The sequence below is a fragment of the Lutra lutra genome, chromosome 13 (assembly GCF_902655055.1).
Source record: "Lutra lutra chromosome 13, mLutLut1.2, whole genome shotgun sequence".
Classification (NCBI taxonomy): Eukaryota; Metazoa; Chordata; class Mammalia; order Carnivora; family Mustelidae; genus Lutra; species Lutra lutra.
Window position 1 is genome coordinate 73,768,863 of NC_062290.1, and position 20,875 is coordinate 73,789,737.

Genomic DNA, 20,875 nt, shown 5'->3' on the forward strand with positions numbered 1-20,875 from the left:
TCAGTTAAGCAACTGCCTACAGCTCAGTTAATGATCCTGGAGTTCCAGGATCTAGTCCCGTATCGGGCTCCCAGCTCCGCAGGCACTCTGCTTCTCCCTCTGACCTTCTACCCTCTCATGCTCTCTCTTACCTGCTCTCTCTCTCAAACAAATAAAATCTTTAAAAACAAACTCCTAAATAAGGCTCTAGTTTTTTTTTTTTTTTTAAGATTTTATTTTATTTATTTGACAGAGAGAGAGAGATCACAAGTAGACAGAGAGGCAGGCAGAGCAGAGAGCCCGATGCAGGGCTAGATCCCAGGACCCTGGGATCATGACCTGAGCCAAAGGCAGAGGCTATAGCTCACTGAGCCACCCAGGTGCTCCAAGGCTCTAGTTTAAAAGAAAAAAAAAAAAAAAGACTAGATTCTTTCACTGTTGAAATTTATCAAACAGCCATAATCTGTCTAAACATGTGAGTGTATTTTTTTAGTATTTCATTGTTGCAACTGGTAGTTTATTTTAAACCTAGTTATCTACGAAATATTACTAAATGGTATAACCAATAAGCAACCTCCCAAGGACCTGGGGCATAACAGAAAGACGTGCTTGCTGAGGGCAGATGCCGACGGCAACACAATAACACACCTTACACAAGCTCAAAGCAGAACAGCAGCATGTTGGTCCAAAGCAAGGTTCCCATGAGAATGTTTGTTTCTCAGAAAATGTTCTGCCTCAGAAATTTTCACAAATGCTCTTGGGTCACCTCAATGTATTCTCCTCAGCTCATTTTCTCCATACTTTGAAGAATCTAACACTCAGAGAAACGCTATTTCTGTTGAATGGCTAGAAACTAAGTAAATCCATTCACTTTATCAGCAGATAAAGCGCACACCTGAGAGCTCGGACTTCTGTCACAGGACTCATCATTCCTTTGTCCAGAAGGCAAGGCAGAAGGACAGCAATGGTTCTCTGGCCAGCTGCTCCTTTGGCGGGGTCACACATTTTCACACAAACCTTACATATACAGAGCACGGAAATTAGTGAAACTGACCTCTTACCCAATAAAGCACTCATCTAACAAAATACTATTTCCCACAGCCATAGAAAAGAATAAGTGAATCAACTTTCCATGACACTTCCAAGAGAAAAAGAAAAGTCCCCTGTCTGCCAACACCTAACAAGGAGTTGGGCAATGCCTTCCACTCTCTAAGCTTTGGTCTTGTCATTTGTGAGATGGGAAATAGTTGAAAAAGAAGTAAGAAAATTTATAAGAAAGCACTTCGCAGAAGGCTTAAGGTATTATCATCATCAAGAACTTTGGGTGGCAGCCTAACACAGTGGTCAGGAATACAAATCAGGAATAAGAAACACCTTGATTCAAACCCGGTTTTTACTGCTTCCTAAGGATGTAATCCATGACAGGCCCAGACAGCTAGAACGTAGACATCCCAGAAATACCATAAAATCAAGTTCAAGTAAGAAACTAGTTTCAAAAAGCTTGCCAGCCTCATAAACATGCAAGGCAGCTGAACACAAAACCATAGCAGTGACAAGAGAGGAGGTAGCTGTGGGCTGGATCTAAATGAGTAATGTGTTCTTCAGCATCAAGTGCAAGTCATACCTTATGTAAAGGCCCACAGAAGCTGACCATATAAAGAGACCAGACATATTCTATGCTAAAAACCCTAGTATTCTAGTATAAAGGCACCTAGCTTGTCATTCACTGTGCGAACGCTAAACGATAGCATGAAGCTGATTACTTCATGTCACTGCAACTCAATGTCGATTTATATGACAAAAAATAAGTCATTGTCACCTTGGTCACAGACTGCCCCGCCCCATTTCACTCCCAAAGTTAGATAAGAGTTTTCACCTTGCTCAGAGTTTTCAAAGCTAGTTCTGCAGCTTTCCGTACGGATTCCTAAAAATGGGGAAAAGTATGGCATGACACACGTTATTTTCATTCCCGCCCACCCCACAATGTGTATTTAACGGCCTATGCCTCTACACAGATTAGTGAAAAATCCTACTTTCAATACCAGGTAGAAAATAGTGCTTCATTGGGCTCCCTCCCCATCAAGGAACATATTATAATGGCCATGTATTTTTTTTATGTATGACCTATTCTCACCTCTCAAAAATATGCTATAAAGTGTAACAGTTTAGGGGCACCTGGGTGGCACAGTTAAGTGCCCAACTCTTGGTTTCGACTCACGTCAGGATCTCAGGGTTGGGAGACTGAGCCCCACATGGGGGCTCTGCACTCAGCACAGAGTCTACTTGGGACTCTCTCTCCTCTCACTGTGCCCCTCCCAACACTCACCTCTCTCTCTCTTTCTCTATCTCAAAAAGTAAATCTTTTTTTAAAAAAGTATAACAGTTTAGAAACTAAATGTATTATAATGCAAACATATAAACATCTATGTAAGTATTCTAAAAGACTTCTAAAAATCTCTAATGAATAAAGCAAAAGGAAAAGGAAAAGGAAAGTGCTTAATTCTAATGGTGAGATATCAAAATATCTAAAATTTAGATTGCCCAGGAAAAATTCAAAGGAATTGGTCATGTTATATGGGAATAACTGATCCAATTTATAAAACTGATCAAAGAGAGGGAGTCTGGATTATTTCCAAACCGTTATCTGTCCTAATCAATAACATGATGAAATCTCTATTGAAAGAAAAGCTATAGCCACCTTTAAAAAAAAAAAAAAAAAAAAAGGGCAATTCAATTTAGATCTAAGGATACCCAACCTTGCAACATTACAGACACATCAAGACTCAAACTTTGGAAGGAAACTGTAGTATCTTAAAATTATCTGGAGAGTGAATTTTGAATTACCCAATGTACATATTTTGACAATCACAGTTACTAATCAAAGTTATTCTATGAATAAATGTAGACTTATTTCTGTAATACCTTGATATCATCTTGTACCCGAAAAAGAGTTTCCCAAATTTCTGGAAGTTTATCAATGATGTCATCTAGAGGTCTTCCTCTCAATAAATCATTCAGAGCTAAACAGCTGAAAATAAACAATTTCATTTTCAAGTTTATGATCCAGAAAGCTCCATTTTTACAATGAAACATTCATACCAAACAGAAATATGGATTCTGCCTGTATTTCCAGTTCTTACCCTCCACTCCTAGACAGCAACGCCTACTCTCTTCTTGGTGCCTCAAACACCCCATATGCATGTGGCACTGACTTTCATCAGATGTCTGCATCTCACAACTACAATACAGCCTCTTTGAGAGGATACGTATTTTTTATTTACCAGTATACCCCACATAGCACATGTGGGGTATATAACAGGCACTGAATAAATTATATAAATATATAAGTAAATGACACCCTACAAAGTTATGACAGAATATATCTGAATATCTACTAATTTAACAAGTGATCTTCTTTAATGTCATGCTTATATAAACTAAGACAATTTAGAAAACCACCGACTAGAGTTGGGGTTTTTTTTTTTACAGTTTTAAATAGTTAAGTAGAGGGACGCCTGAGTGGCTCAGTTGGTTAAGCAGCTGCCTTCGGCTCAGGTCATGATCCCAGTGTCCTGGGATCAAGTCCCGCATCGGGCTCCTTGCTCGTCAGGGAACCTGCTTCTCCCTCTGCCTCTGCCTGCCATTCTGTCTGCCTGTGCTCGCTCTCTCTCCCTCGCTCTCTCTGACAAATAAATAAATAAAATCTTTTAAAAAAAATAAATAAAATAAATAAATAGTTAAGTAGAGCAAACTCTCTAACCCAACCAAAAATATGCTTTTCAGTACCACTAATTTATTCATTTTGCATACAGTATAAAGCTTGGAAATTTGGGGGGGGGGTTAAAATCAGTTGTATTTGACTAGTCTTCTATTTCCAAAATGGTACCTGGATTCTCGAACTCGCCACATATTGCTGGTAAGGTTCTTGACCAAATCTTGAAGAATTTCCTTCAGATATTTATCCACCTAGTGAAAGAAAAGGATAATATTTATAATGTGAAATTCATCAACAGTCAAGATGTTAATCTCTCAACCATACTGACCATGTAATGCCTAAGTGTCTCCGGGCTTCTCAGCCCACTCTGCTTGCTGACAGCTGCCAGAATGATGATTCTAAAACGCAGACTTGATTCTCTTGTCTTCCTCAGGACATGAGAATAAAATCCAACCACCCATGCATGGATACAAAGCCCTCTGATCCAGCTCCGATCTAGCTCCAAAGGTATCATGTACTATCGCACCTTTATTCCTTGATTCATACTACCTCAACCTGCAATCCCCTACCCTCTCTTGCTCACCTGGCTAATTCCTACTTGTCCTTCAAGATTTAAATCAGGTGTCGCCTCACGGAGAAGACTGGCCTGCTCTCCTCTGTTCCCACAGCACCTTTTTTTTTATTTCTGCATAAATATCTTTTTTAATTTTATTTTTTATAAACATACATTTTTATCCCCAGGGGTACAGGTCTGTGAATCGCCAGGTTTACACACTTCACAGCACTCACCATAACCCATACCTTCCCCAATGCCCATAACCCCACCACCCCTCTCCCAACCCCCCTCCCATCAACCCTCAGTTTGTTTTGTGAGATTAAGAGTCACTTATGGTTTGTCTCCCTCCCAATCCCATCTTCTTTCATTTACTCTTCTCCTACCCCCTTAACCCCCGATGTTGCATCTCCTCTCCCTCATATCAGGGAGATCATATGATAGTTGTCTTTCTCCGATTGACTTATTTCGCTAAGCATGATACCCTCTAGTTCCATCCACGTCGTCACAAATGGCAAGATTTCCACAGCACCTTCTTAAGCATGTCGTATCAGACCATATATAACTACACTGCTCCATCACACCGAGACCCCAAGGACAAGGAGAGTGTCTGACTTGTCTTCATATCCCTGGTAATGTGTACAGTGTACGGCACATAAAGAAGTATTATGACTGCTCAGAACGAAAGGCGAGTTGAATTTTTTAAGCCTGTTTTGTCTGGATATACACTTAACAAATTTGGTAATAACAACTACCTGAGGAAAGCTCAGGGTTTTTTTTGTTTTGTTTTGTTTTTAGATTATCTTTATTTATTTGAGAGAGAAAGCAGGAGCAGAGAGAGCAGCAGAGGGGAGAGGGAGAAGCAGGGAGCCCGACTCGGAGTCTGATGACAGGACGCCAGGATCATGACCCTAGCCGGAGGCAGATGTCCAAGTGACTGAGCCACCCAGGTGCCCCTAGGCTCAGTTTTTAAACTGATCCAAAGGACCTTGAAACTCAAGACTTCGGGTACCTGGGTGGCTCAGTGGGTTAAAGCCTCTGCCTTTGGCTCAGGTCATGAAAACAGGGTCCTGGGATCAAGACCTGCATCAGGCACTCTGCTCAGTGGGGAGCCTGTTTCCCTCTCTTTCTCTGCCTGCCTCTCTCCCTACTTGTGATCTCTGCCAAATAAATGAATTTTTTAAATCTTAAAAAAAAAAAAAAAAGAAAGAAAGAAAGAAAGAAACTCAAGCCTTGGGAGCACCTGGATGGCTCAGTCAGTCAAGTGTCTGACTTTGGCTGTGGTCATGGTCTTAGGTTCCTGAGATCCAGCCACCATGGGCTCCACACTCAGGAGAGAGTCTGTTTCTCCCTCTGCCCCCACCTCTCCTCTGCCCCTCCCCCTACTTATGTGCATGCTCTCTCTCTCTGAAAATATAAATAAATAAAATCTTTTAAAAAAAGGGGAAAAAAAAACTTAAGGCTTTTCCACTTTTTACTCATACAGGTAGGAAAGTTTTTGTTATCCTCACTTATCTGTAAGAAAAGCAAGACAGAGAAGTAAATGACTCACCTAAGATTTAACAGACTGCCATCTTCCTATGTCCAGCTTTCTACACACTCTCCACAGTGGTCTCATCCACACTACCTCATCTCTACATTGACAAAAACCAACCTCATCTATGTCCTTTCACTCATAAGGAGAGGATAAGCCTATCTCAAGAGCCTCGGCCTGTGCACCAGACTCAGATCTGCACAGCTAAGTGGCTTAGTAGATCTTGACTGACCCAACAGTACCAAATACTCTCCTGGGGCCTTCAAAGCTGAACCCTCAAGTGCCCATCACCCTGACCAGGAGCACACTCCACCTGACACCAAACTGAAGAAGAGGAAGAGCCACATCACGAGCAGGGATGCAAAGATAAGGTACGGATCATGGAGTTTATTTAAAGTCAACTCCGAAGCCACTAAAGAATTTTAACTCAAAATGGCACAATCCCATTTTTTTTAAATCACTTTTACTGCCAATTAAATGAAGGAAGGCAGAGAAAAGAGAAAGAGGACACCCTGTTCTCCAGGAATGAATTAGGGAAAGAAGAGCGTGGGTTCAAGGGATACTTTGGCAGCAGAATCAACAGAATTTGCTCCTGGAAATAACTGAAAGTAGGGGCACAACGGACAAAAATCAAGAGGGTACCAAGTTTCCTGGCATGGGTAAATAGGCGGATGTTGAGAAGAGCGGGGAAAGTCCCGTTCTAGACATGTTAAGTCAGAGGTAACATGAAACAACATCCAGGTGGAGAGAGGAAGCAGGCAGCTGGACATGCAGGTCAGGAACACAAGTCACGTCCGAGCCGACAGTCTGCAACTGGGAACCATCACAATTAAGATGCCATTTACAGGGATGCCTGAGAGGCCATTAGTTAAGCAGTTGCCTTCAGCTCAGGTCATGATCCCAGGGTCCTGGGATCGAGCCCCACATCAGGCTCCCTGCTCAGCGGGGAGTCTGCTTCTCCTTCTCCATCTGCCTGCCACTCTGCCTACCTGGACTCTCTATCTCTCTGCCAAATAAATAAATAAAATCTTAAAAAAAAAAAAAAAGATGCCATTTATATTCACTGGAACTGCTGACCTCAAAAGATAAAGTTGGGAGAGTAAAATGTACTCAGAGGCAAGCCCTGAGAAACCTTATCCTCTACAAGTGGAATCAAGTATGACAAGCAGCCAGGTAAGAGAAAACCAAGAGAGGAAACCATATATGGTAATCGCCTGTTGTCTAGCTCCTCAACAAAGTGAACTCCTTGGGGGGCGCCTGGGTGGCTCAGTGGATTAAGTCTCTGCCTTTGGCTCAGGTCATGGTCTCAGGGTCCTGGGATCAAGCCCCACATAGTGCTCTCTGCTCAGCAGGAGCCTGCTTCCCCTTCTCTCTCTCTGCCTGCCTCTCTGCCTACTTGTGATTTCTGTCTGTCAAATAAATAAATAAAATCTTTAAAAACAACAACAACAACAAAAACAAAGTGAACTCCTTGAAGGCAGAACTGTGACCTGTTCTCCACTCTATGGACAGCACCCATTGACACAGTATTCCATTCGTGTAAATATCCTGTCACTTCCTCAGCCAGCCACCCCACGGACATTTAGTTTATTTCCATTTTTGAGATTTTAATAAATGTTGCCAGGAGCATCTTTGACATCTTGAAAGAAAGGAAAAAGCAAGGGATCAAAGAAAACTTCTTTGTTTAAACAGGTAAGCATACAAAGCACAAAGAAAGATGAGCACTGGGTTTAAATCCCATGTGTAATCTTGGCCAACGGTTTCCAGATACTTGCCGTTGATTTGTCTGTGACCAGTGCATTCCAAATACTCGTCATGGCCTGTCGGATGCTCAAGTTGGGGTCAAACTGGTAACGGTAAAGACGAGGAACTAGCTGAGGCAGAAAAGGAGCCAGCTGCTCTCCAGCTCTGGTGGCAATCACGTTAAAACCAAAAGCAGCACCCTAAAAAAATAAGATGCTGCTGAAGTGACTCAGACACAACTACTGTGGCAAAATGTTAACACAGTAAATCCATGAAGATCACAAAATTCTCCCACCAGACTTGTCCTTGAGTGTCCCAGCTTTAGCCATAACAGCAGCCATGTGGTGGTCTGGTTTTTCTCTAATCCCAGACTTTTACAAAACCTACTGCGTATCAATCACCATGGTCAGCCAACGTAGCAGGTTTGGTTTGGAAGTGAAGAGTAAAAACCGTCCAGCGACAGCAACTTACCTTCCTCGAGTTCCACATTGCATGATGGTTGGCTAAATTCATAAATTTATACACCAGATCTGGCTGACTGAGATCACTTGCCAGAGAACAAAGCTCCTTGTAAGTCGAGAGGCCCTGGCTTGGAAACAAACAAACAGAAAGTATCCAATGTATCTCTCTGTCTCCAACCTAGTAAAAGTTACTTCAACAATACCAATATTAGGGCGACATTTTTAAATTACATTCTCAATCTCATCAACACCGAGGAAGAGAATGCGGTTGACAGGAATATAAGAAGTCACCTAGTTCAATTACTGACAAGGCCAGGTAAGTGACCTGAAGGCCCCTGGGACTCCCACCGAGGTGGAGCCCTCACCCTGCACTAGCCGCCCCCCCCCACACCCCCCACCACCAGGAGGCAGCTCAGTAATTCCTTGTTACCTTCTGCACCAATCTCTCTCAGAATCAGGAGAGTCCCTTAAACACAACTTGTATCATCCCTAAGTCTTCTTGAAGCTACAGCACCCCAATCATTTTTAAGTTTTTATTTTAATTCCAATTAGTTGACATAGTGTTTTATTAGTTTCAGGTATACAATATAGTGATTCCACTTCTACACATCACTGGTGCAACACAAGTGCCCGCCCTGATCCCCATCACCTATCTCCACCCATCCCCTCAGGTCCCCCCTGGTGACCATCAGTTTGTTCTCTATAGTTAAGAGTCTCCATCTTGGTTTTCCCTCTCTTTTTTCCCATATAATCATATTTTGTTTCTTAAATTCCACATGTGAATGATATCATACAGAATTTCTATTTCTCTGGCTTATTTCCCTTAGCATTATAATCCTAGCCTCATCCATGTTGTTGAAAACGGCACAACTTCTTTTTTATGTCTGAATAAATTGTGTGTGTGTGTGTGTGTGTGTGTACACACATCACATCTTCTTTATCCATTCATCTACCCCAGTGAACAGCTAGGCCACTTCTGTATCTTGGCTATTGTAGATAACGCTGCTATAAACATAAGGGTGCATTTAGTCCTCTGAATTAGTATTTTTGTACTCTTTGGATAAATACCCAGTAGTATGGTGGCTGGATCATAGGTAGTTCCATATTTAACTTTATGAGGAACCTCCATACTGTTTTCCACAGTAACTACACCAGTTGGCATTCCCACCAATAGTATAAGAGGGTTCCTTTTTGTCCACATCCTTGCCAGCACCTGTTGTTTCTTGTGCTGTTGAGTTTAGTCATTCTGACAGATGTGAGATGACATCTCATTGTAGTTTTGATTTACATTTCCCTAGTAAGTAATGTTGAGCATCTGTATGCCTTCCCTGGAGAAATATCTGTTCATGACTTCTGCCCATTTTTAAATTAGATTGTTTTTTTGGGTGTTGAGTTGTATCTGTTCTTTATATATGTTAGGTGCCAACCCTTTATCAGATATGTCATTTGCAAATATCTTCTTCCATTCCACAGGTTGCCTTTTAGTTTTGTTGACTGTTTCCTTTACCATGCCGAAGCTTTTTATTTTGATGTAGTCCTCAGAGTTTATTTTTGCTTTTGTTTCCCTTCCCTCAGGAGACAAATCTAGAAAGAAGTTGCTTTGGCCGATGTCAAATTCCCTTTCAGAATTTTTATGGTTTCAGGTCTCACATTAGATCTTTAATCCTTTTTTACTTTATTTCTGTGGATGGTATAAGAAAGTGGTCCACTTTCGTTCTTTTGCATGTTGTTCAGTTTTCCCAACACCATTTGTTGAAGAGACTGTCGTTTTCCTATTGGATATTCTTTCCTGCTTTGTCAAAGTTTAATTGACCATAAAATAAGGGGTTTCTGGATATTCTCTTCTGTTCTGGTAATCTATGTGTCTATTTTTGTACCAGTACCATACTGTTTTGATTACTATAGCTTTGTAATACAGCTTCAAGTATAGAATTGTGATGCCTCTGGGCTTCATTTTCTTTTTCAAGATGGCTCTGGCTATTCAGAGTCTGTTGTGGGTCCATACAAGCTGTAGGACTGCAGCACGCAATCTTGAGAACGCCTTCTGAGTCCTATTAACTTTCCTCTGAACAAATAATATTTACTCAAATACCGATCATTTATATTAGTTATTCTGTGAAAAGAAAGCACTTTTTAAAAACTCAGAAAAAGTCTATAGGAAGAGTAAATGGAACAAAAATAATTTTCCATGTGGAAATAGTGAGCTATGGGAGAAAGTCAAGGAAAGAACAAACAGCTGCTCTCTGGCATGCAGACAACACGGAAGCTGGGCTCTATGTGATACCACAGCAAAGCCCAGCCAGCTGCACAGTCTGACCTGAGGGTGTTTAGAGGAAAACCATCAGTGTAGCCACAATGGAATAATGATAAGATAAAGGAGGTAAGGCTCTAGGAATTAATTTGAAGTGCTAAATTGGTGGACCCCACAATATCCAGCAGAGCTGCCCCCTAAAAGCCAAGGTGCAGCCGATGCCGAGCTGTGCTTCCAGGCGGCCCCTCACGACTCAGCTGGCTGGGAGCTAGTGGAACAGCCCCCAGTCCAAGGTCAGGTCCTCCCCTAGAACAGCTTACCACCAATGGCTAGTCACTCAGGGAATGTAAAGCCTAATGAGGGGACGTGAAGGCCTGGGCCCTCAAAGCAGGACAACTCTGAAGGGCCAGCCCAGCCCAGTTCCAGGGGTCAGGATCTGCTTAAGTGCTGGCAACAGGTCAGCTCCTCCTCAGGCCATCGGGCCTCTCCTGCCTCCTCAATCCCCCAGGTGATGAGCCTGGGGCATTCTTCAGGCAGCTTCCAGCACACAAAACTCTACCTCAGAGTCTTTTTCCCAAGAACCCCAACCTGAGACACTATGCTTTCGCCACAGAAATGTTCTTCTTCAACTAACACACATTTCCTAGGAGGGTGGAAATCAGTGTCGTGAGTGCCCGTTCACAGACGGAAGGTGTTAATGATGACTGATCAGTGGGTTTGGCACACTTACCCATCGGGTGTTTTGCCAAGGCTTCCCCCTTGAAATACCACGGTCTCCCCAGAAACTTCATGTTTAGCTCTGAAGCAAAACAACAGTTAAGACTTTTTATCAGCCTCAAATTTTTCATAACAGCATTCAACTAACTGATTCATTTCTCTTATAGACTGACAAAATCAAACTCCACAGCAAGTATGCCATAGCGCAAGATGTAAAAGTCAACTAAGTCCTTTCCAGTCAGCCTGAGAATTCTGTAAAACTAACTCTAGGATGAACAAAAGAGATGTAAAGACATTCCACATCAATTTAAACTGAATTAAATGTGGTCATCCATTAAAAACCATCCTCCCTGCAAGGAAGGCAACATAAAGCAGTAACCAATTACAAGAATGACTGCCCCTCTCCTCCTCTTCACAAATCATACTCTGAAAGACATGCAAGCTTCCCCTCCACATCTTCATTTTTCTGACTAAATTAGCCAACAGCAATTATGGTATTATTATAATCCAAAGCCTTGATTGTCCTGAGATCATTCAACTTTCAAAGCTTGACCTACTGGCCTGTTTCTGAACAGTAGTTTGGTTTACTTCACTGTACTGTCTAAACAGTATACACTGAATAATTAAACTGCTACCCACCACATAACAATCACTGACTTGAATCTATAGACTTAATAAACAGGAACATCAAATGCTGAATTTTCCTTCTTCCACTACATATTCTCAGTATTTACAAACCTTGTTGTACGTGTTTAAATCTGAAATGTACAAGTTTACTGTACCTTTTGCCAGTCATAAGCGTCTCCACAAGTGTAGAAACCAATTCCTGCTGGTCTTGCTCATTGCCCAGTTCATACACCAACCCAAGGCCCTTTGAAGCAACATCTTGGCTAAGTTCTGCACAAAAGTAAGACAAAATAGTATTATTTTAAGAAAAATATGTCTTCTGGCCAATGTCGTATTTTTTTTTTAATTGTAGTAAAAATCCAAAATGATATCCAAGTAAAGACATGAAAACATAATCAATCTGCCTATTTTATTAAAACGTATTAAGTCACTTCAGTTGACATGGCACCAAAGGTCCCTGAAAATAAGAACTACATTCACAAAAGATCCAACTCACAAATCAAGTCAACCCTGCTGGGCCTTAGTGCTCTGTGTACTACAAGTCACACGCGTGAAAAGTACAACAGTCTCACAGATTTTGATATACCCACCTCCAATTTTTTTAAAATAAAAAGTCAATATAAGACTGTATGTTTAAGACAATTTATAAAACAAAGCTACTATTTAAATGTCTAACACATTTGCTCTCTCCTGGTTTACATCACAAAGAAGAAAGGAACAAGAAACAGAAAGAAGCTATTATTTATAAATATTAACATTAAAGAAGGCCTTCACGCCATTTTTTTTCATTTTCGATCTTTTTTAATTTAAATTCAATTAACATATAGTGTATTATTAGTTTCAGAGGCAGAGTTCAGTGATTCATCAGTCTTATATAACACCCAGTTATTACATCACATGCCCTCCCTAACATCCATCAGCCAGTTACCCCATCCCCACGCCCCTCCCCTCCAACGACCCTCAGTCAGCTCCATTTTTAAATGCAAAACTAAGGAACATGATCTAATTAGTCAAATCCTTCCTTTATGTTCATTAATCTAGATTTTTTTAAATTTAAAACACAAGCTTAATGAAGTTTGGGAATCAAATATTTACCAATAACTTACCATCATTTTCCGACAAAACAGAAACAAATGCACTCTGGATTTCTTTAAGGTGAGACTAAAAGAAGAAAACGGGTGTTTAGAACACAAACTCTACTGTCTTGGAAGATAAGAAAGGATAAGAATCTCCTCTTGGGGCATACAACACCTCCTAAGAGTCTTCCCACCCAAGACAGCCACATGCCCCATTATGCTCCGTCTGAAGGCAGCCAAATCACCTGAAGGTTGTAGACTTACAGGAAGTCTAATGTGCACTCTCAGCCTTCCCTTCCTGATAGCCTGACCTTATGCCTTCAAGTTCAGAATCATCTTCCAGCCAATGTACATCAGGCTGCCATCCTTCATTCACAGCTTCTTTCAAAATAACTGTTAAAGGCCTCGCTATCAGCACTGGCCCTCACCTTCATACACTTGCGTTCCTACTGCCTTTTAGTCATCAATACTTCAAAGACGGTTCCCAACAGTGCCAAGCACATTTCTAGCGTGGCTTACCTTCACTTCTTTATGGGTACTTAGCTTCCTCACAAGAGAAAGGAGCCAGATGCAGGCCGCTTGCCTCACGTGTGGGTTGGGGCTGATGATATGTTTATTTAAAATCATATCCAATACCCAGGGGACCACATCATTCACTTTGGCTCCTGGGGGGGAAAAAGGGATGATAAAATCAATTCAAATAAATGAAAAGAGTATCCTGAAAAATTAGATTTTAATGCAACAATCCTAGAACATATTCAGGTCTAAAAGGTTAAGGTGTTTAGGTCGCTGAAGGAACTGATAATCATCCATTTCAGAAACACAAGACATACGAGACCACAGGACCCATACATAACGTGTCAGAATCTGCACACTCCCTCACCGGCGCAGTCACTGAAGCCGGCGCACCCTCACTGCAAAGGGACGTGGAGCGCGAGCACAAGACCTGAGGCTTCACTGTGATAAATGTGAATAAAGGATGAAGGGACGCGTGACTTGGAAATATAACTATGCCTCGACTTCTGAAACAGGCTACGTGCACCGAGCCTCCAGGAAAGAGCACAAGTTTGAAGGGAACACACCGCTAACTCCCTTACTTCCCAAAGAACTAAAAAAAGAAGTTCTCATTCATTTTGTCGTGTTCACTCTCCTTTAACCAACTATCTTTCTGAACTGAACCAAACTGGTAAGACACCTATAAATAGCTAAAAAAGAGTTAAAATGGAACGCATGAATTTTTTTCTTTTGCCTCAAATGTGCTAACAAGCCCAGAAAGGGTTCCTTGAGGACCAGGAGAGGATTAGCTGAGCAGGAAGGTACCAGCAGGAGGCGTATATTCTTCTTCCGTCACCAGCCAGGCGTCCCGGGCAGCCACGGAGCTGGTTCCGATGGCTGCACTGGTGATGGCTTCCCCGATGGTGAACTGCAGCTCTATCTGCTTGGCCTGCAACAACGGAAACAGCAGCCGTGAGTCACAGAGAACATTTCCCAAAAACATCCACTTCCACAAAAAGGCTGTCTCAGATCTTGTCTGTCAACACGCTGTTTTTCCTCTTTTGCCTGGATTGCTCTCACCTAACTTGGGGGGGGGCGGGGGGTCCAACCTCACGTTGCCCTCTTCACCCTCCACAGAGCCACTAAGCACGGATTTTTAATATCTGGAGGAAAAGGGTATGAACTGAAGCCACACAGATCTCGGGGCAAATTCTTATCTGTCTCTCACCAGCTACATACACTTATTTAAACTGAGCCTCAACTTCATAACACAGGCCTGATACCATCACCCACCTCGTCAGGCTATAAGGAGGACAGGAGGGTAACGTACATAAAGCTTCCCAGCAGACACCAGGTGTGCAGTAGCAGCGCAATAAACAGCAGCCATTACACCTTATCACTACCCCTTCTGTGCGCTATTAAATTACACGGTGTCTGCGAGCTACTCTCCAGTGGTTCCGATAAAAGACAGAATGTTGTAAAAATGGTAAAATTTGATAAATCTAGAGAAAAGCATATAGAAGTACAGAGATCCATGAAGAGCTGGCGAGCTTCAACAGCACATTAATAATCCAAACGAGAACAGAAGTTCTTCATGCAATTCTTAAACTGCACTATAAGTTTGAAATCATTTCAAACAGCAGCTATTAAGAAAATTCTACATAGTATATACTCAAATTTTTAAAATTTTTTTGAGAAAGGGAGACAGAGACAGCATGCAAGTGGGGGAGGGAGGAAGGAAGGCGGGGCAGCGAGAGGAGAAAGACAATCTCAAATAGGCTCCACACCCAGCACAGAGCCCAACGTGGGGGTTCGATCTCATGACTCTCAGATCACGACCTGAGCCAAAATCAAGAGTTGGGACACTTGACCAACTGAGCCACCCAGGCAACCCTCAATTTTTTTTTAAGATTTTATTTATTAATTTAGCACAAGCAGGCAGAGTGGCAGGCAGAGGCAGAAAGAGAAGCAGGCTCCCCACTGAGCAAGGAGCCCGATGTGAGACTCGATTCCAGGACCCTGAGATCATGACCTGAGCCCAAGGCAGCAGATTAACCAACTGAGCCAACCAAGTGTCCCCCTCAGGTATTTTTCATTTGGTTTAGAAATTTTGACACGTTGGAGCACCTGGGTGGCCCAGTCAGTTAAGCATCTGCCTTTGGCTCGGGTCATCACTCCAGCATCGTGGGATTGAGCCCTGCATCAGGCTCCCTGCTCACGGGGGAGCCTCCTTCTCCCCTCTCCCCACTGCTTGCTTGTGCACATGCTCGCTTGCTCTCTCTCAAATAAATAAAAAAAAATCTTAAAAAGCAAAAAAATTTTGACAGGTTTCACAGGGCATGAAGCATTCAACATGAAATTGGACCTTAGTTCCCTTTGGCTTTTTCCTCTGTTTAATATAAACTGGAAAACAACTAAGAATTTGGGGACTGAGAAGACAATGAAGAGTAGAGAGTTCCCACGAGGAGCACGGGAACAGTGACCTCTGAGAGAACACTACCAAGCACACAGACCACAGTGCAACCGGCCATTCCCAAGCTCAATCAACTCGATGCTCTCATTTCTCGATGAGGTGTCAAGTTCTGCCACCAGATGCTTCCTACTCTGAGGAAAAAGAATTTCAGGGCTTCAGTTCTACAGTTTCCCTGGTCAAAAACTTCTTTGGAAATTCTAAGCAGAGAAAAGGTATGTCAACACAGAGAATCCTAGAGTAAGGATGCATTTTATGTGCCTGTTTTCAAATGTTTTCCTTTTTTCTTCTTTAAAAATGTATGAGAGAGATGGAGTTCTTCTAGTTTTATTTAAATAAATGAAGCATTGGGCCCCCTGGGTGGCTCAGTTGGCTAAACATCCGACTCCTGATTTGGGCTCAGGTCATGGTCTCAGGGTCGTGAGATGGAGCTCCAAGTTGAGCTCTCCGCTGAGCATGGAGCCTGCTTTAGAGCCTCTCTCCCTCTCTCTGTCCCTCATCATGTGCACACACATGCATGCTCTCTCTAAAAAGATAAATTAAGAAAGAAATAAGATCAGAGAGCAAACACATAAGCTTCTCCCCAAGTGGTTACAATGTCAATGACACCCAGGGAGAACCTGATGTGTATATAATTCATTCTCAAAAAATTCACATTAAAATTACTGGATTATGATTCCAGAGACCTGGATCCTAACACTGGCTCTGTCACTCAGCGGCCTTAGTCCTCAACTCCAACCTTTTTCCTGCCTCCCACCTCCCACTCTCTTTCTCTCTCAAATAAACAGAAGAAAAAATCTTTTAAAAAAATAAAAATAAAATCTCACAGCATGAAAAACTCTAGCTAAAAAATGCCTCTGGTGTGAATAACTAACAATCAGATAGCAATATAAATACCTCCACAGAATCCATCAGACCTTGCAAGAGGAGTTTCTGGTGAGGAAAATCTCCATCCCCAACTGGAAAATATCCCAGTGTTTGAATTGCCCGTTCTTTCATCTAGAAAACCAGAGAATGTTTTTGGTTTGTTTTTTTTTTTTTTAAACAAAATATGTACCAGCTTTATCCCAGAACAGTGTTTCTGAAATGAGATGACAGGGAGGGGTGTCTGTCTAAAGCACTTATGCATGCAAGTTTTTTTTTTTTTAAATATCCAATTTTACAGAATTATGTGTATAAGACATTGGAGGTAGAAAGACATGAAACTGAGTTCCTTAAGGGTCCATGGCTGCAAAAGAAGAAGGAAAGCCTTTAAATGAGGTTTATTATCCATCAAACCATTTACAAATGTAGATTCTGGGCCCAGAGGACCTAAAATCAAATCAGAGCTTGACCATGTTATTAGCAGCCTTTACAGGTATGTGATCTCAGGCAAGTTATCCCACTCTCTGCAACTCCATTTCATCATCTGAGAAAAGAGAGATGACAAGCATACCTACTTCACTAGACCTTCTGGAGAGTTCCATTAATTTACATATATGAAGCACTGGGCATACGCCTGGCACATTACAAGTGTTCAACAGCGCTTGGTGATCACTAATTAGTTAACAATAGCTAACAAAAACTACAGTGTGATGTTCTCGGGAAGTTTTAAACAGTACCTAGATCAAGAATAGAATTATGTATTTATTAAATTTGTTGTAAACTGATTTATCCGCTCATTAAATCATGTTATATTTCAACACTGAAGTACTCTGACCACAAATATGCTTTAAAGTTTATGAAAATGTTTATCTGAGACTAAAAATGATAAATGTCCCTCTCTTCAGGTATTACTCATGCTGCTTCCTAACACCCAGACTTAAAACCATTTTTGCTGTCAGAGGTTAAGATTTAGATTTGGTCTAAAATTACAAAAGTGATAACAACTATTTAACACTTTATTATGCACTTTTGCATGACAGAAGAGTTACCTGACGCTGCTGGTTTTTTTACCCAAAACCTAACAGTTATTGGAACAACTCGGCCAAATGGCACGCCCACAGAGGTGGTCCACAAATCACCCCTCGCTCAAAACTAAACAGTCACCTAGACTTCATCATTCTTTTTTTTTCCTACAGTAAACCCTTCCTCCAGCTGCACTGTCATCTATCCTCATTACAACTGCGTTTTTTGCTCATTTATGTATCTATGAAAAGAAAGAATTCCAGAAGAAGGGGAAAAAAGAACTTACCTTATTTGTTTCTTTACTGGAGGGTATTCTATTCAGTAAGCTCTCTACAAGATGCGATTTGGTGAAGCCAGATCCCTCACTGGGAATGGGGAGGGGACCGTTTCTGCCAATTTCACCCAGGGCTGTACAGGCAGCAATGGCCAGGAGGGGCGACGTACTGTCCAAAAACGAGCCTGGAAGCACAGGAGACAAGACTGAGAAGAAGATACTCTTGCTTTTGGGGTCCGGGGCAAGCAGCAAGGGACCCAAGACTGTCTTAGAGATGGCAAAACAAAGTCAAAGTCTACATTTTCTTCTAACTGGTAATTTGCTAACACTCAGTCAGTAATAAAACCACGTGGGAACAAGGCAGAAAGCACTTGTTTAAGGTGTTTAAGGATTTTCCCATAATGTCATCTCCTTCATACAGAAACACGGAAAGAAACATACTTTCATTGTTATTAAAAACACAGAACTTATGCACCATGAAGCAAGGTTTTGTCAAGATTTGTGCCTTCAAAGTGCAATGCTGTAGAAAGAAACTGAAATGCTTGTAAGAAATCTGAACCCAACTCCAGTCAGCACGAGCACAGCAAGTACCTATGGTCTCCGTGGCGCTCTGAATGAGCTCCTCCTGCTCTGGCAGAAAGTCGCCATCTGTCTCCAGGTCTTGCTGCTCTGCCATCCTCATTTTCTTTTTGGCCAAGTATCTTCCTACCGTGAATCCCAGCGCAAGCAAGGATCCATGCTGTATCTCTGGGCTCTGAAGTTAACCACACAGTACCTCTGTCACTCTCTCATACATGCAAGAACACACTGAAATAACGGTATGTTTAGGACAGTCATCTCTCCAAAAAGACATAAGACCAGAGAACAAAGTGATCATCTGAGATTCTACCGAATGCTAATGAACCTAGAGTTTCCAACAGTCAAGCCTTCTGCGAAGGCAAGCTGAGTCCTGACTCACTTCAAGTAATTCCCTAAACCCACACCCACTCCAAGTCTGGGTGAAGGGACTCTCCTACCTGATCCCTGCAGCACCCACACTATCTTCTAGCTTGGAGCACTTACGTAACTATGCTACCATAATTTTCAAGCATAATTTCTCCCTACTACCCTACAGCCAAAAAAAGATACAATGAGCAGATATGCATTTCTAATTTTTAAAACCCCTAAACACCAAGTAGAGGTTTGACTATTAGAAAGCACGTGTTTCCCTTACAGAACAGGCTCGGTGACAGGTGCACTAGATGGGGAAGGAGAAAGGAACTAAGATTTCCGAGCACCTGGTAGTATGAGGGATCCTCATGTATTCACTCCCCACTGAATTCCTAGCACCGAAAATGGTGCCGATCAGACACAAGGCACTCACAGTTGCTGAATGGACTAAATGAGTCAATGCATTTTCTATCTCACTTATTCTTCACCATCATAAAAGTTCCTTTTAAGAAATGAGAACACAAAAACTAAAAACATAGCAGATGCTTTTGGAAGGCGCTCCCATTTCCCACAAAAAAGAATATAAGACAAAACTGGTAACATACATGATTGTCTTTTGTGGTCTTTATAAGCTGTTCTATCATTGACTTCAACTCTCTCCCCGACACTGTAGATACCACCACGGAATAAAACAATGCCGCCAGTTCACGCATCTCTTCTTTACTGCTATTCATCAGACTCTGAGTGGGGTAGAAAAACAAACATATCCGTGATATACAATCATCTTCCTACAGACATCATCTGACATTTAAAATCGAAAGAACAAATGATACGCTGTATTGCTCGATCTATTGGTATCTGTGAGAAAATAACACAATAAGCTGCTTCAAAATAAAATAAGAGCTGAATTATATCCCAAGTCTTCTGTGCATTTTCACCAAAAATACAAGATATAAAACAGAATCAAAGCACAGATGATCTAAAACAGAGATCAGAAAATGCTTTCTGTAAAGGGCTAAGGGGGCTCTGTAAGCCACATGGTCTGTGTGGCAAAAACTCCATACTACCACTGTCAGGCAAAAGCAGCCACAGACAATCGAGAAATGAAGGGGGTATCTGTGATCCAATAAAACTTTATGGACACTAGAATTCTCAAGTCTTCTGATTTTTTTTTGAACCATTTAAAAACGAAAACCATTCTTAGCTTACAGGCCAAACAAAAACAGGAGGCAAGGCAGATTTGGTACATGGACCACAGCTTGATGACCCCTGATCTACATGATCAAAAGTCAAAGTGTGCAATCATTTTACAATCAGCAAATATTCACAAGGAATAAAAAATCCTTTTTAAATCCAAAACAATTTCATGAGACTAGATTTTCCAAAAAAGCACATAACTCACACCTATTGGTATATGACCCTCATGCTTTCACACTAAGGGGTAATCTGCACATTTTACCATCATTCAAGCTCCACTTTCCAAAAAGAACTGCATTATACAGCCTAAGAAGTATATGAAAGTGTGTGAGCCACACCTGTACTAAAAAGAATTTTTCATTGTTTATGTGAAATTCAAATTTAACGGAGAATCTTTTATTTTTATTCGCTAAACCTGGCAATGCTTTTGGTGTGACCACGAGGCAGGAACACTTCCTACATGGCTAGTGGGAGTGTAAATTGGTACCAGAGGCTGGGGACTATCAGAACTACAAAAGTCTATGCCCTCAATTCCACTTCTGGGGATTCCATCTAAAAAACAGACTTCTTTATATTCAAAATGATGGGACTGTTCATTGCAGCAGAACAGTTCTAGAATAGAACCTCAGTGAGGTTCTAGAATAAGCCACGGCACATTCATACAATGGAAAAAATGAAGCTGTTAAAAAGGACGTTCTGGGACGCCTGGGTGGCTCAGTTGGTTAAGCAGCTGCCTTCAGCTCAGGTCATGATCCCGGTGTCCTGGGATCGAGTCCCACATCGGGCTCCTTGCTCTGCAGGGAGCCTGCTTCTCCCTCTGCCTGCTATTCTGTCTGCCTGTGCTCGCTCTCTCTCCCTCTCTCTCTCTCTGATAAATAAATAAAATCTTAAAAAAAAAAAAAAAAAAAAAAAAAGGACGTTCTCCCTCTAGTTCTACAGAATACCTCCACATTCTAGTGTCAAGTG

General features: G+C 41.7%; 1 protein-coding gene across 4 annotated transcripts in view; it reads right to left on the reverse strand.

Moving 5' to 3' along the window:
- Nucleotides 1-20,875, reverse strand: part of ECPAS (Ecm29 proteasome adaptor and scaffold) — a 98,806-nt gene that overhangs the window by 17,228 nt on the left and 60,703 nt on the right. For all 4 annotated transcript variants that reach the window (XM_047699042.1, XM_047699043.1, XM_047699041.1 and 1 more), the window contains 15 exons: nucleotides 19,318-19,452; nucleotides 18,374-18,536; nucleotides 17,795-17,967; nucleotides 16,519-16,620; nucleotides 13,977-14,100; nucleotides 13,176-13,321; nucleotides 12,687-12,741; nucleotides 11,736-11,850; nucleotides 10,967-11,035; nucleotides 7,996-8,113; nucleotides 7,557-7,724; nucleotides 3,866-3,945; nucleotides 2,902-3,007; nucleotides 1,856-1,903; nucleotides 875-996 (listed from right to left, as the gene is read on the reverse strand). In XM_047699042.1, coding sequence (XP_047554998.1) covers nucleotides 875-996; nucleotides 1,856-1,903; nucleotides 2,902-3,007; nucleotides 3,866-3,945; nucleotides 7,557-7,724; nucleotides 7,996-8,113; nucleotides 10,967-11,035; nucleotides 11,736-11,850; nucleotides 12,687-12,741; nucleotides 13,176-13,321; nucleotides 13,977-14,100; nucleotides 16,519-16,620; nucleotides 17,795-17,967; nucleotides 18,374-18,536; nucleotides 19,318-19,452 — 1,724 coding nt within the window. The remainder of the gene's footprint in view (nucleotides 1-874; nucleotides 997-1,855; nucleotides 1,904-2,901; nucleotides 3,008-3,865; nucleotides 3,946-7,556; nucleotides 7,725-7,995; nucleotides 8,114-10,966; nucleotides 11,036-11,735; nucleotides 11,851-12,686; nucleotides 12,742-13,175; nucleotides 13,322-13,976; nucleotides 14,101-16,518; nucleotides 16,621-17,794; nucleotides 17,968-18,373; nucleotides 18,537-19,317; nucleotides 19,453-20,875) is intronic.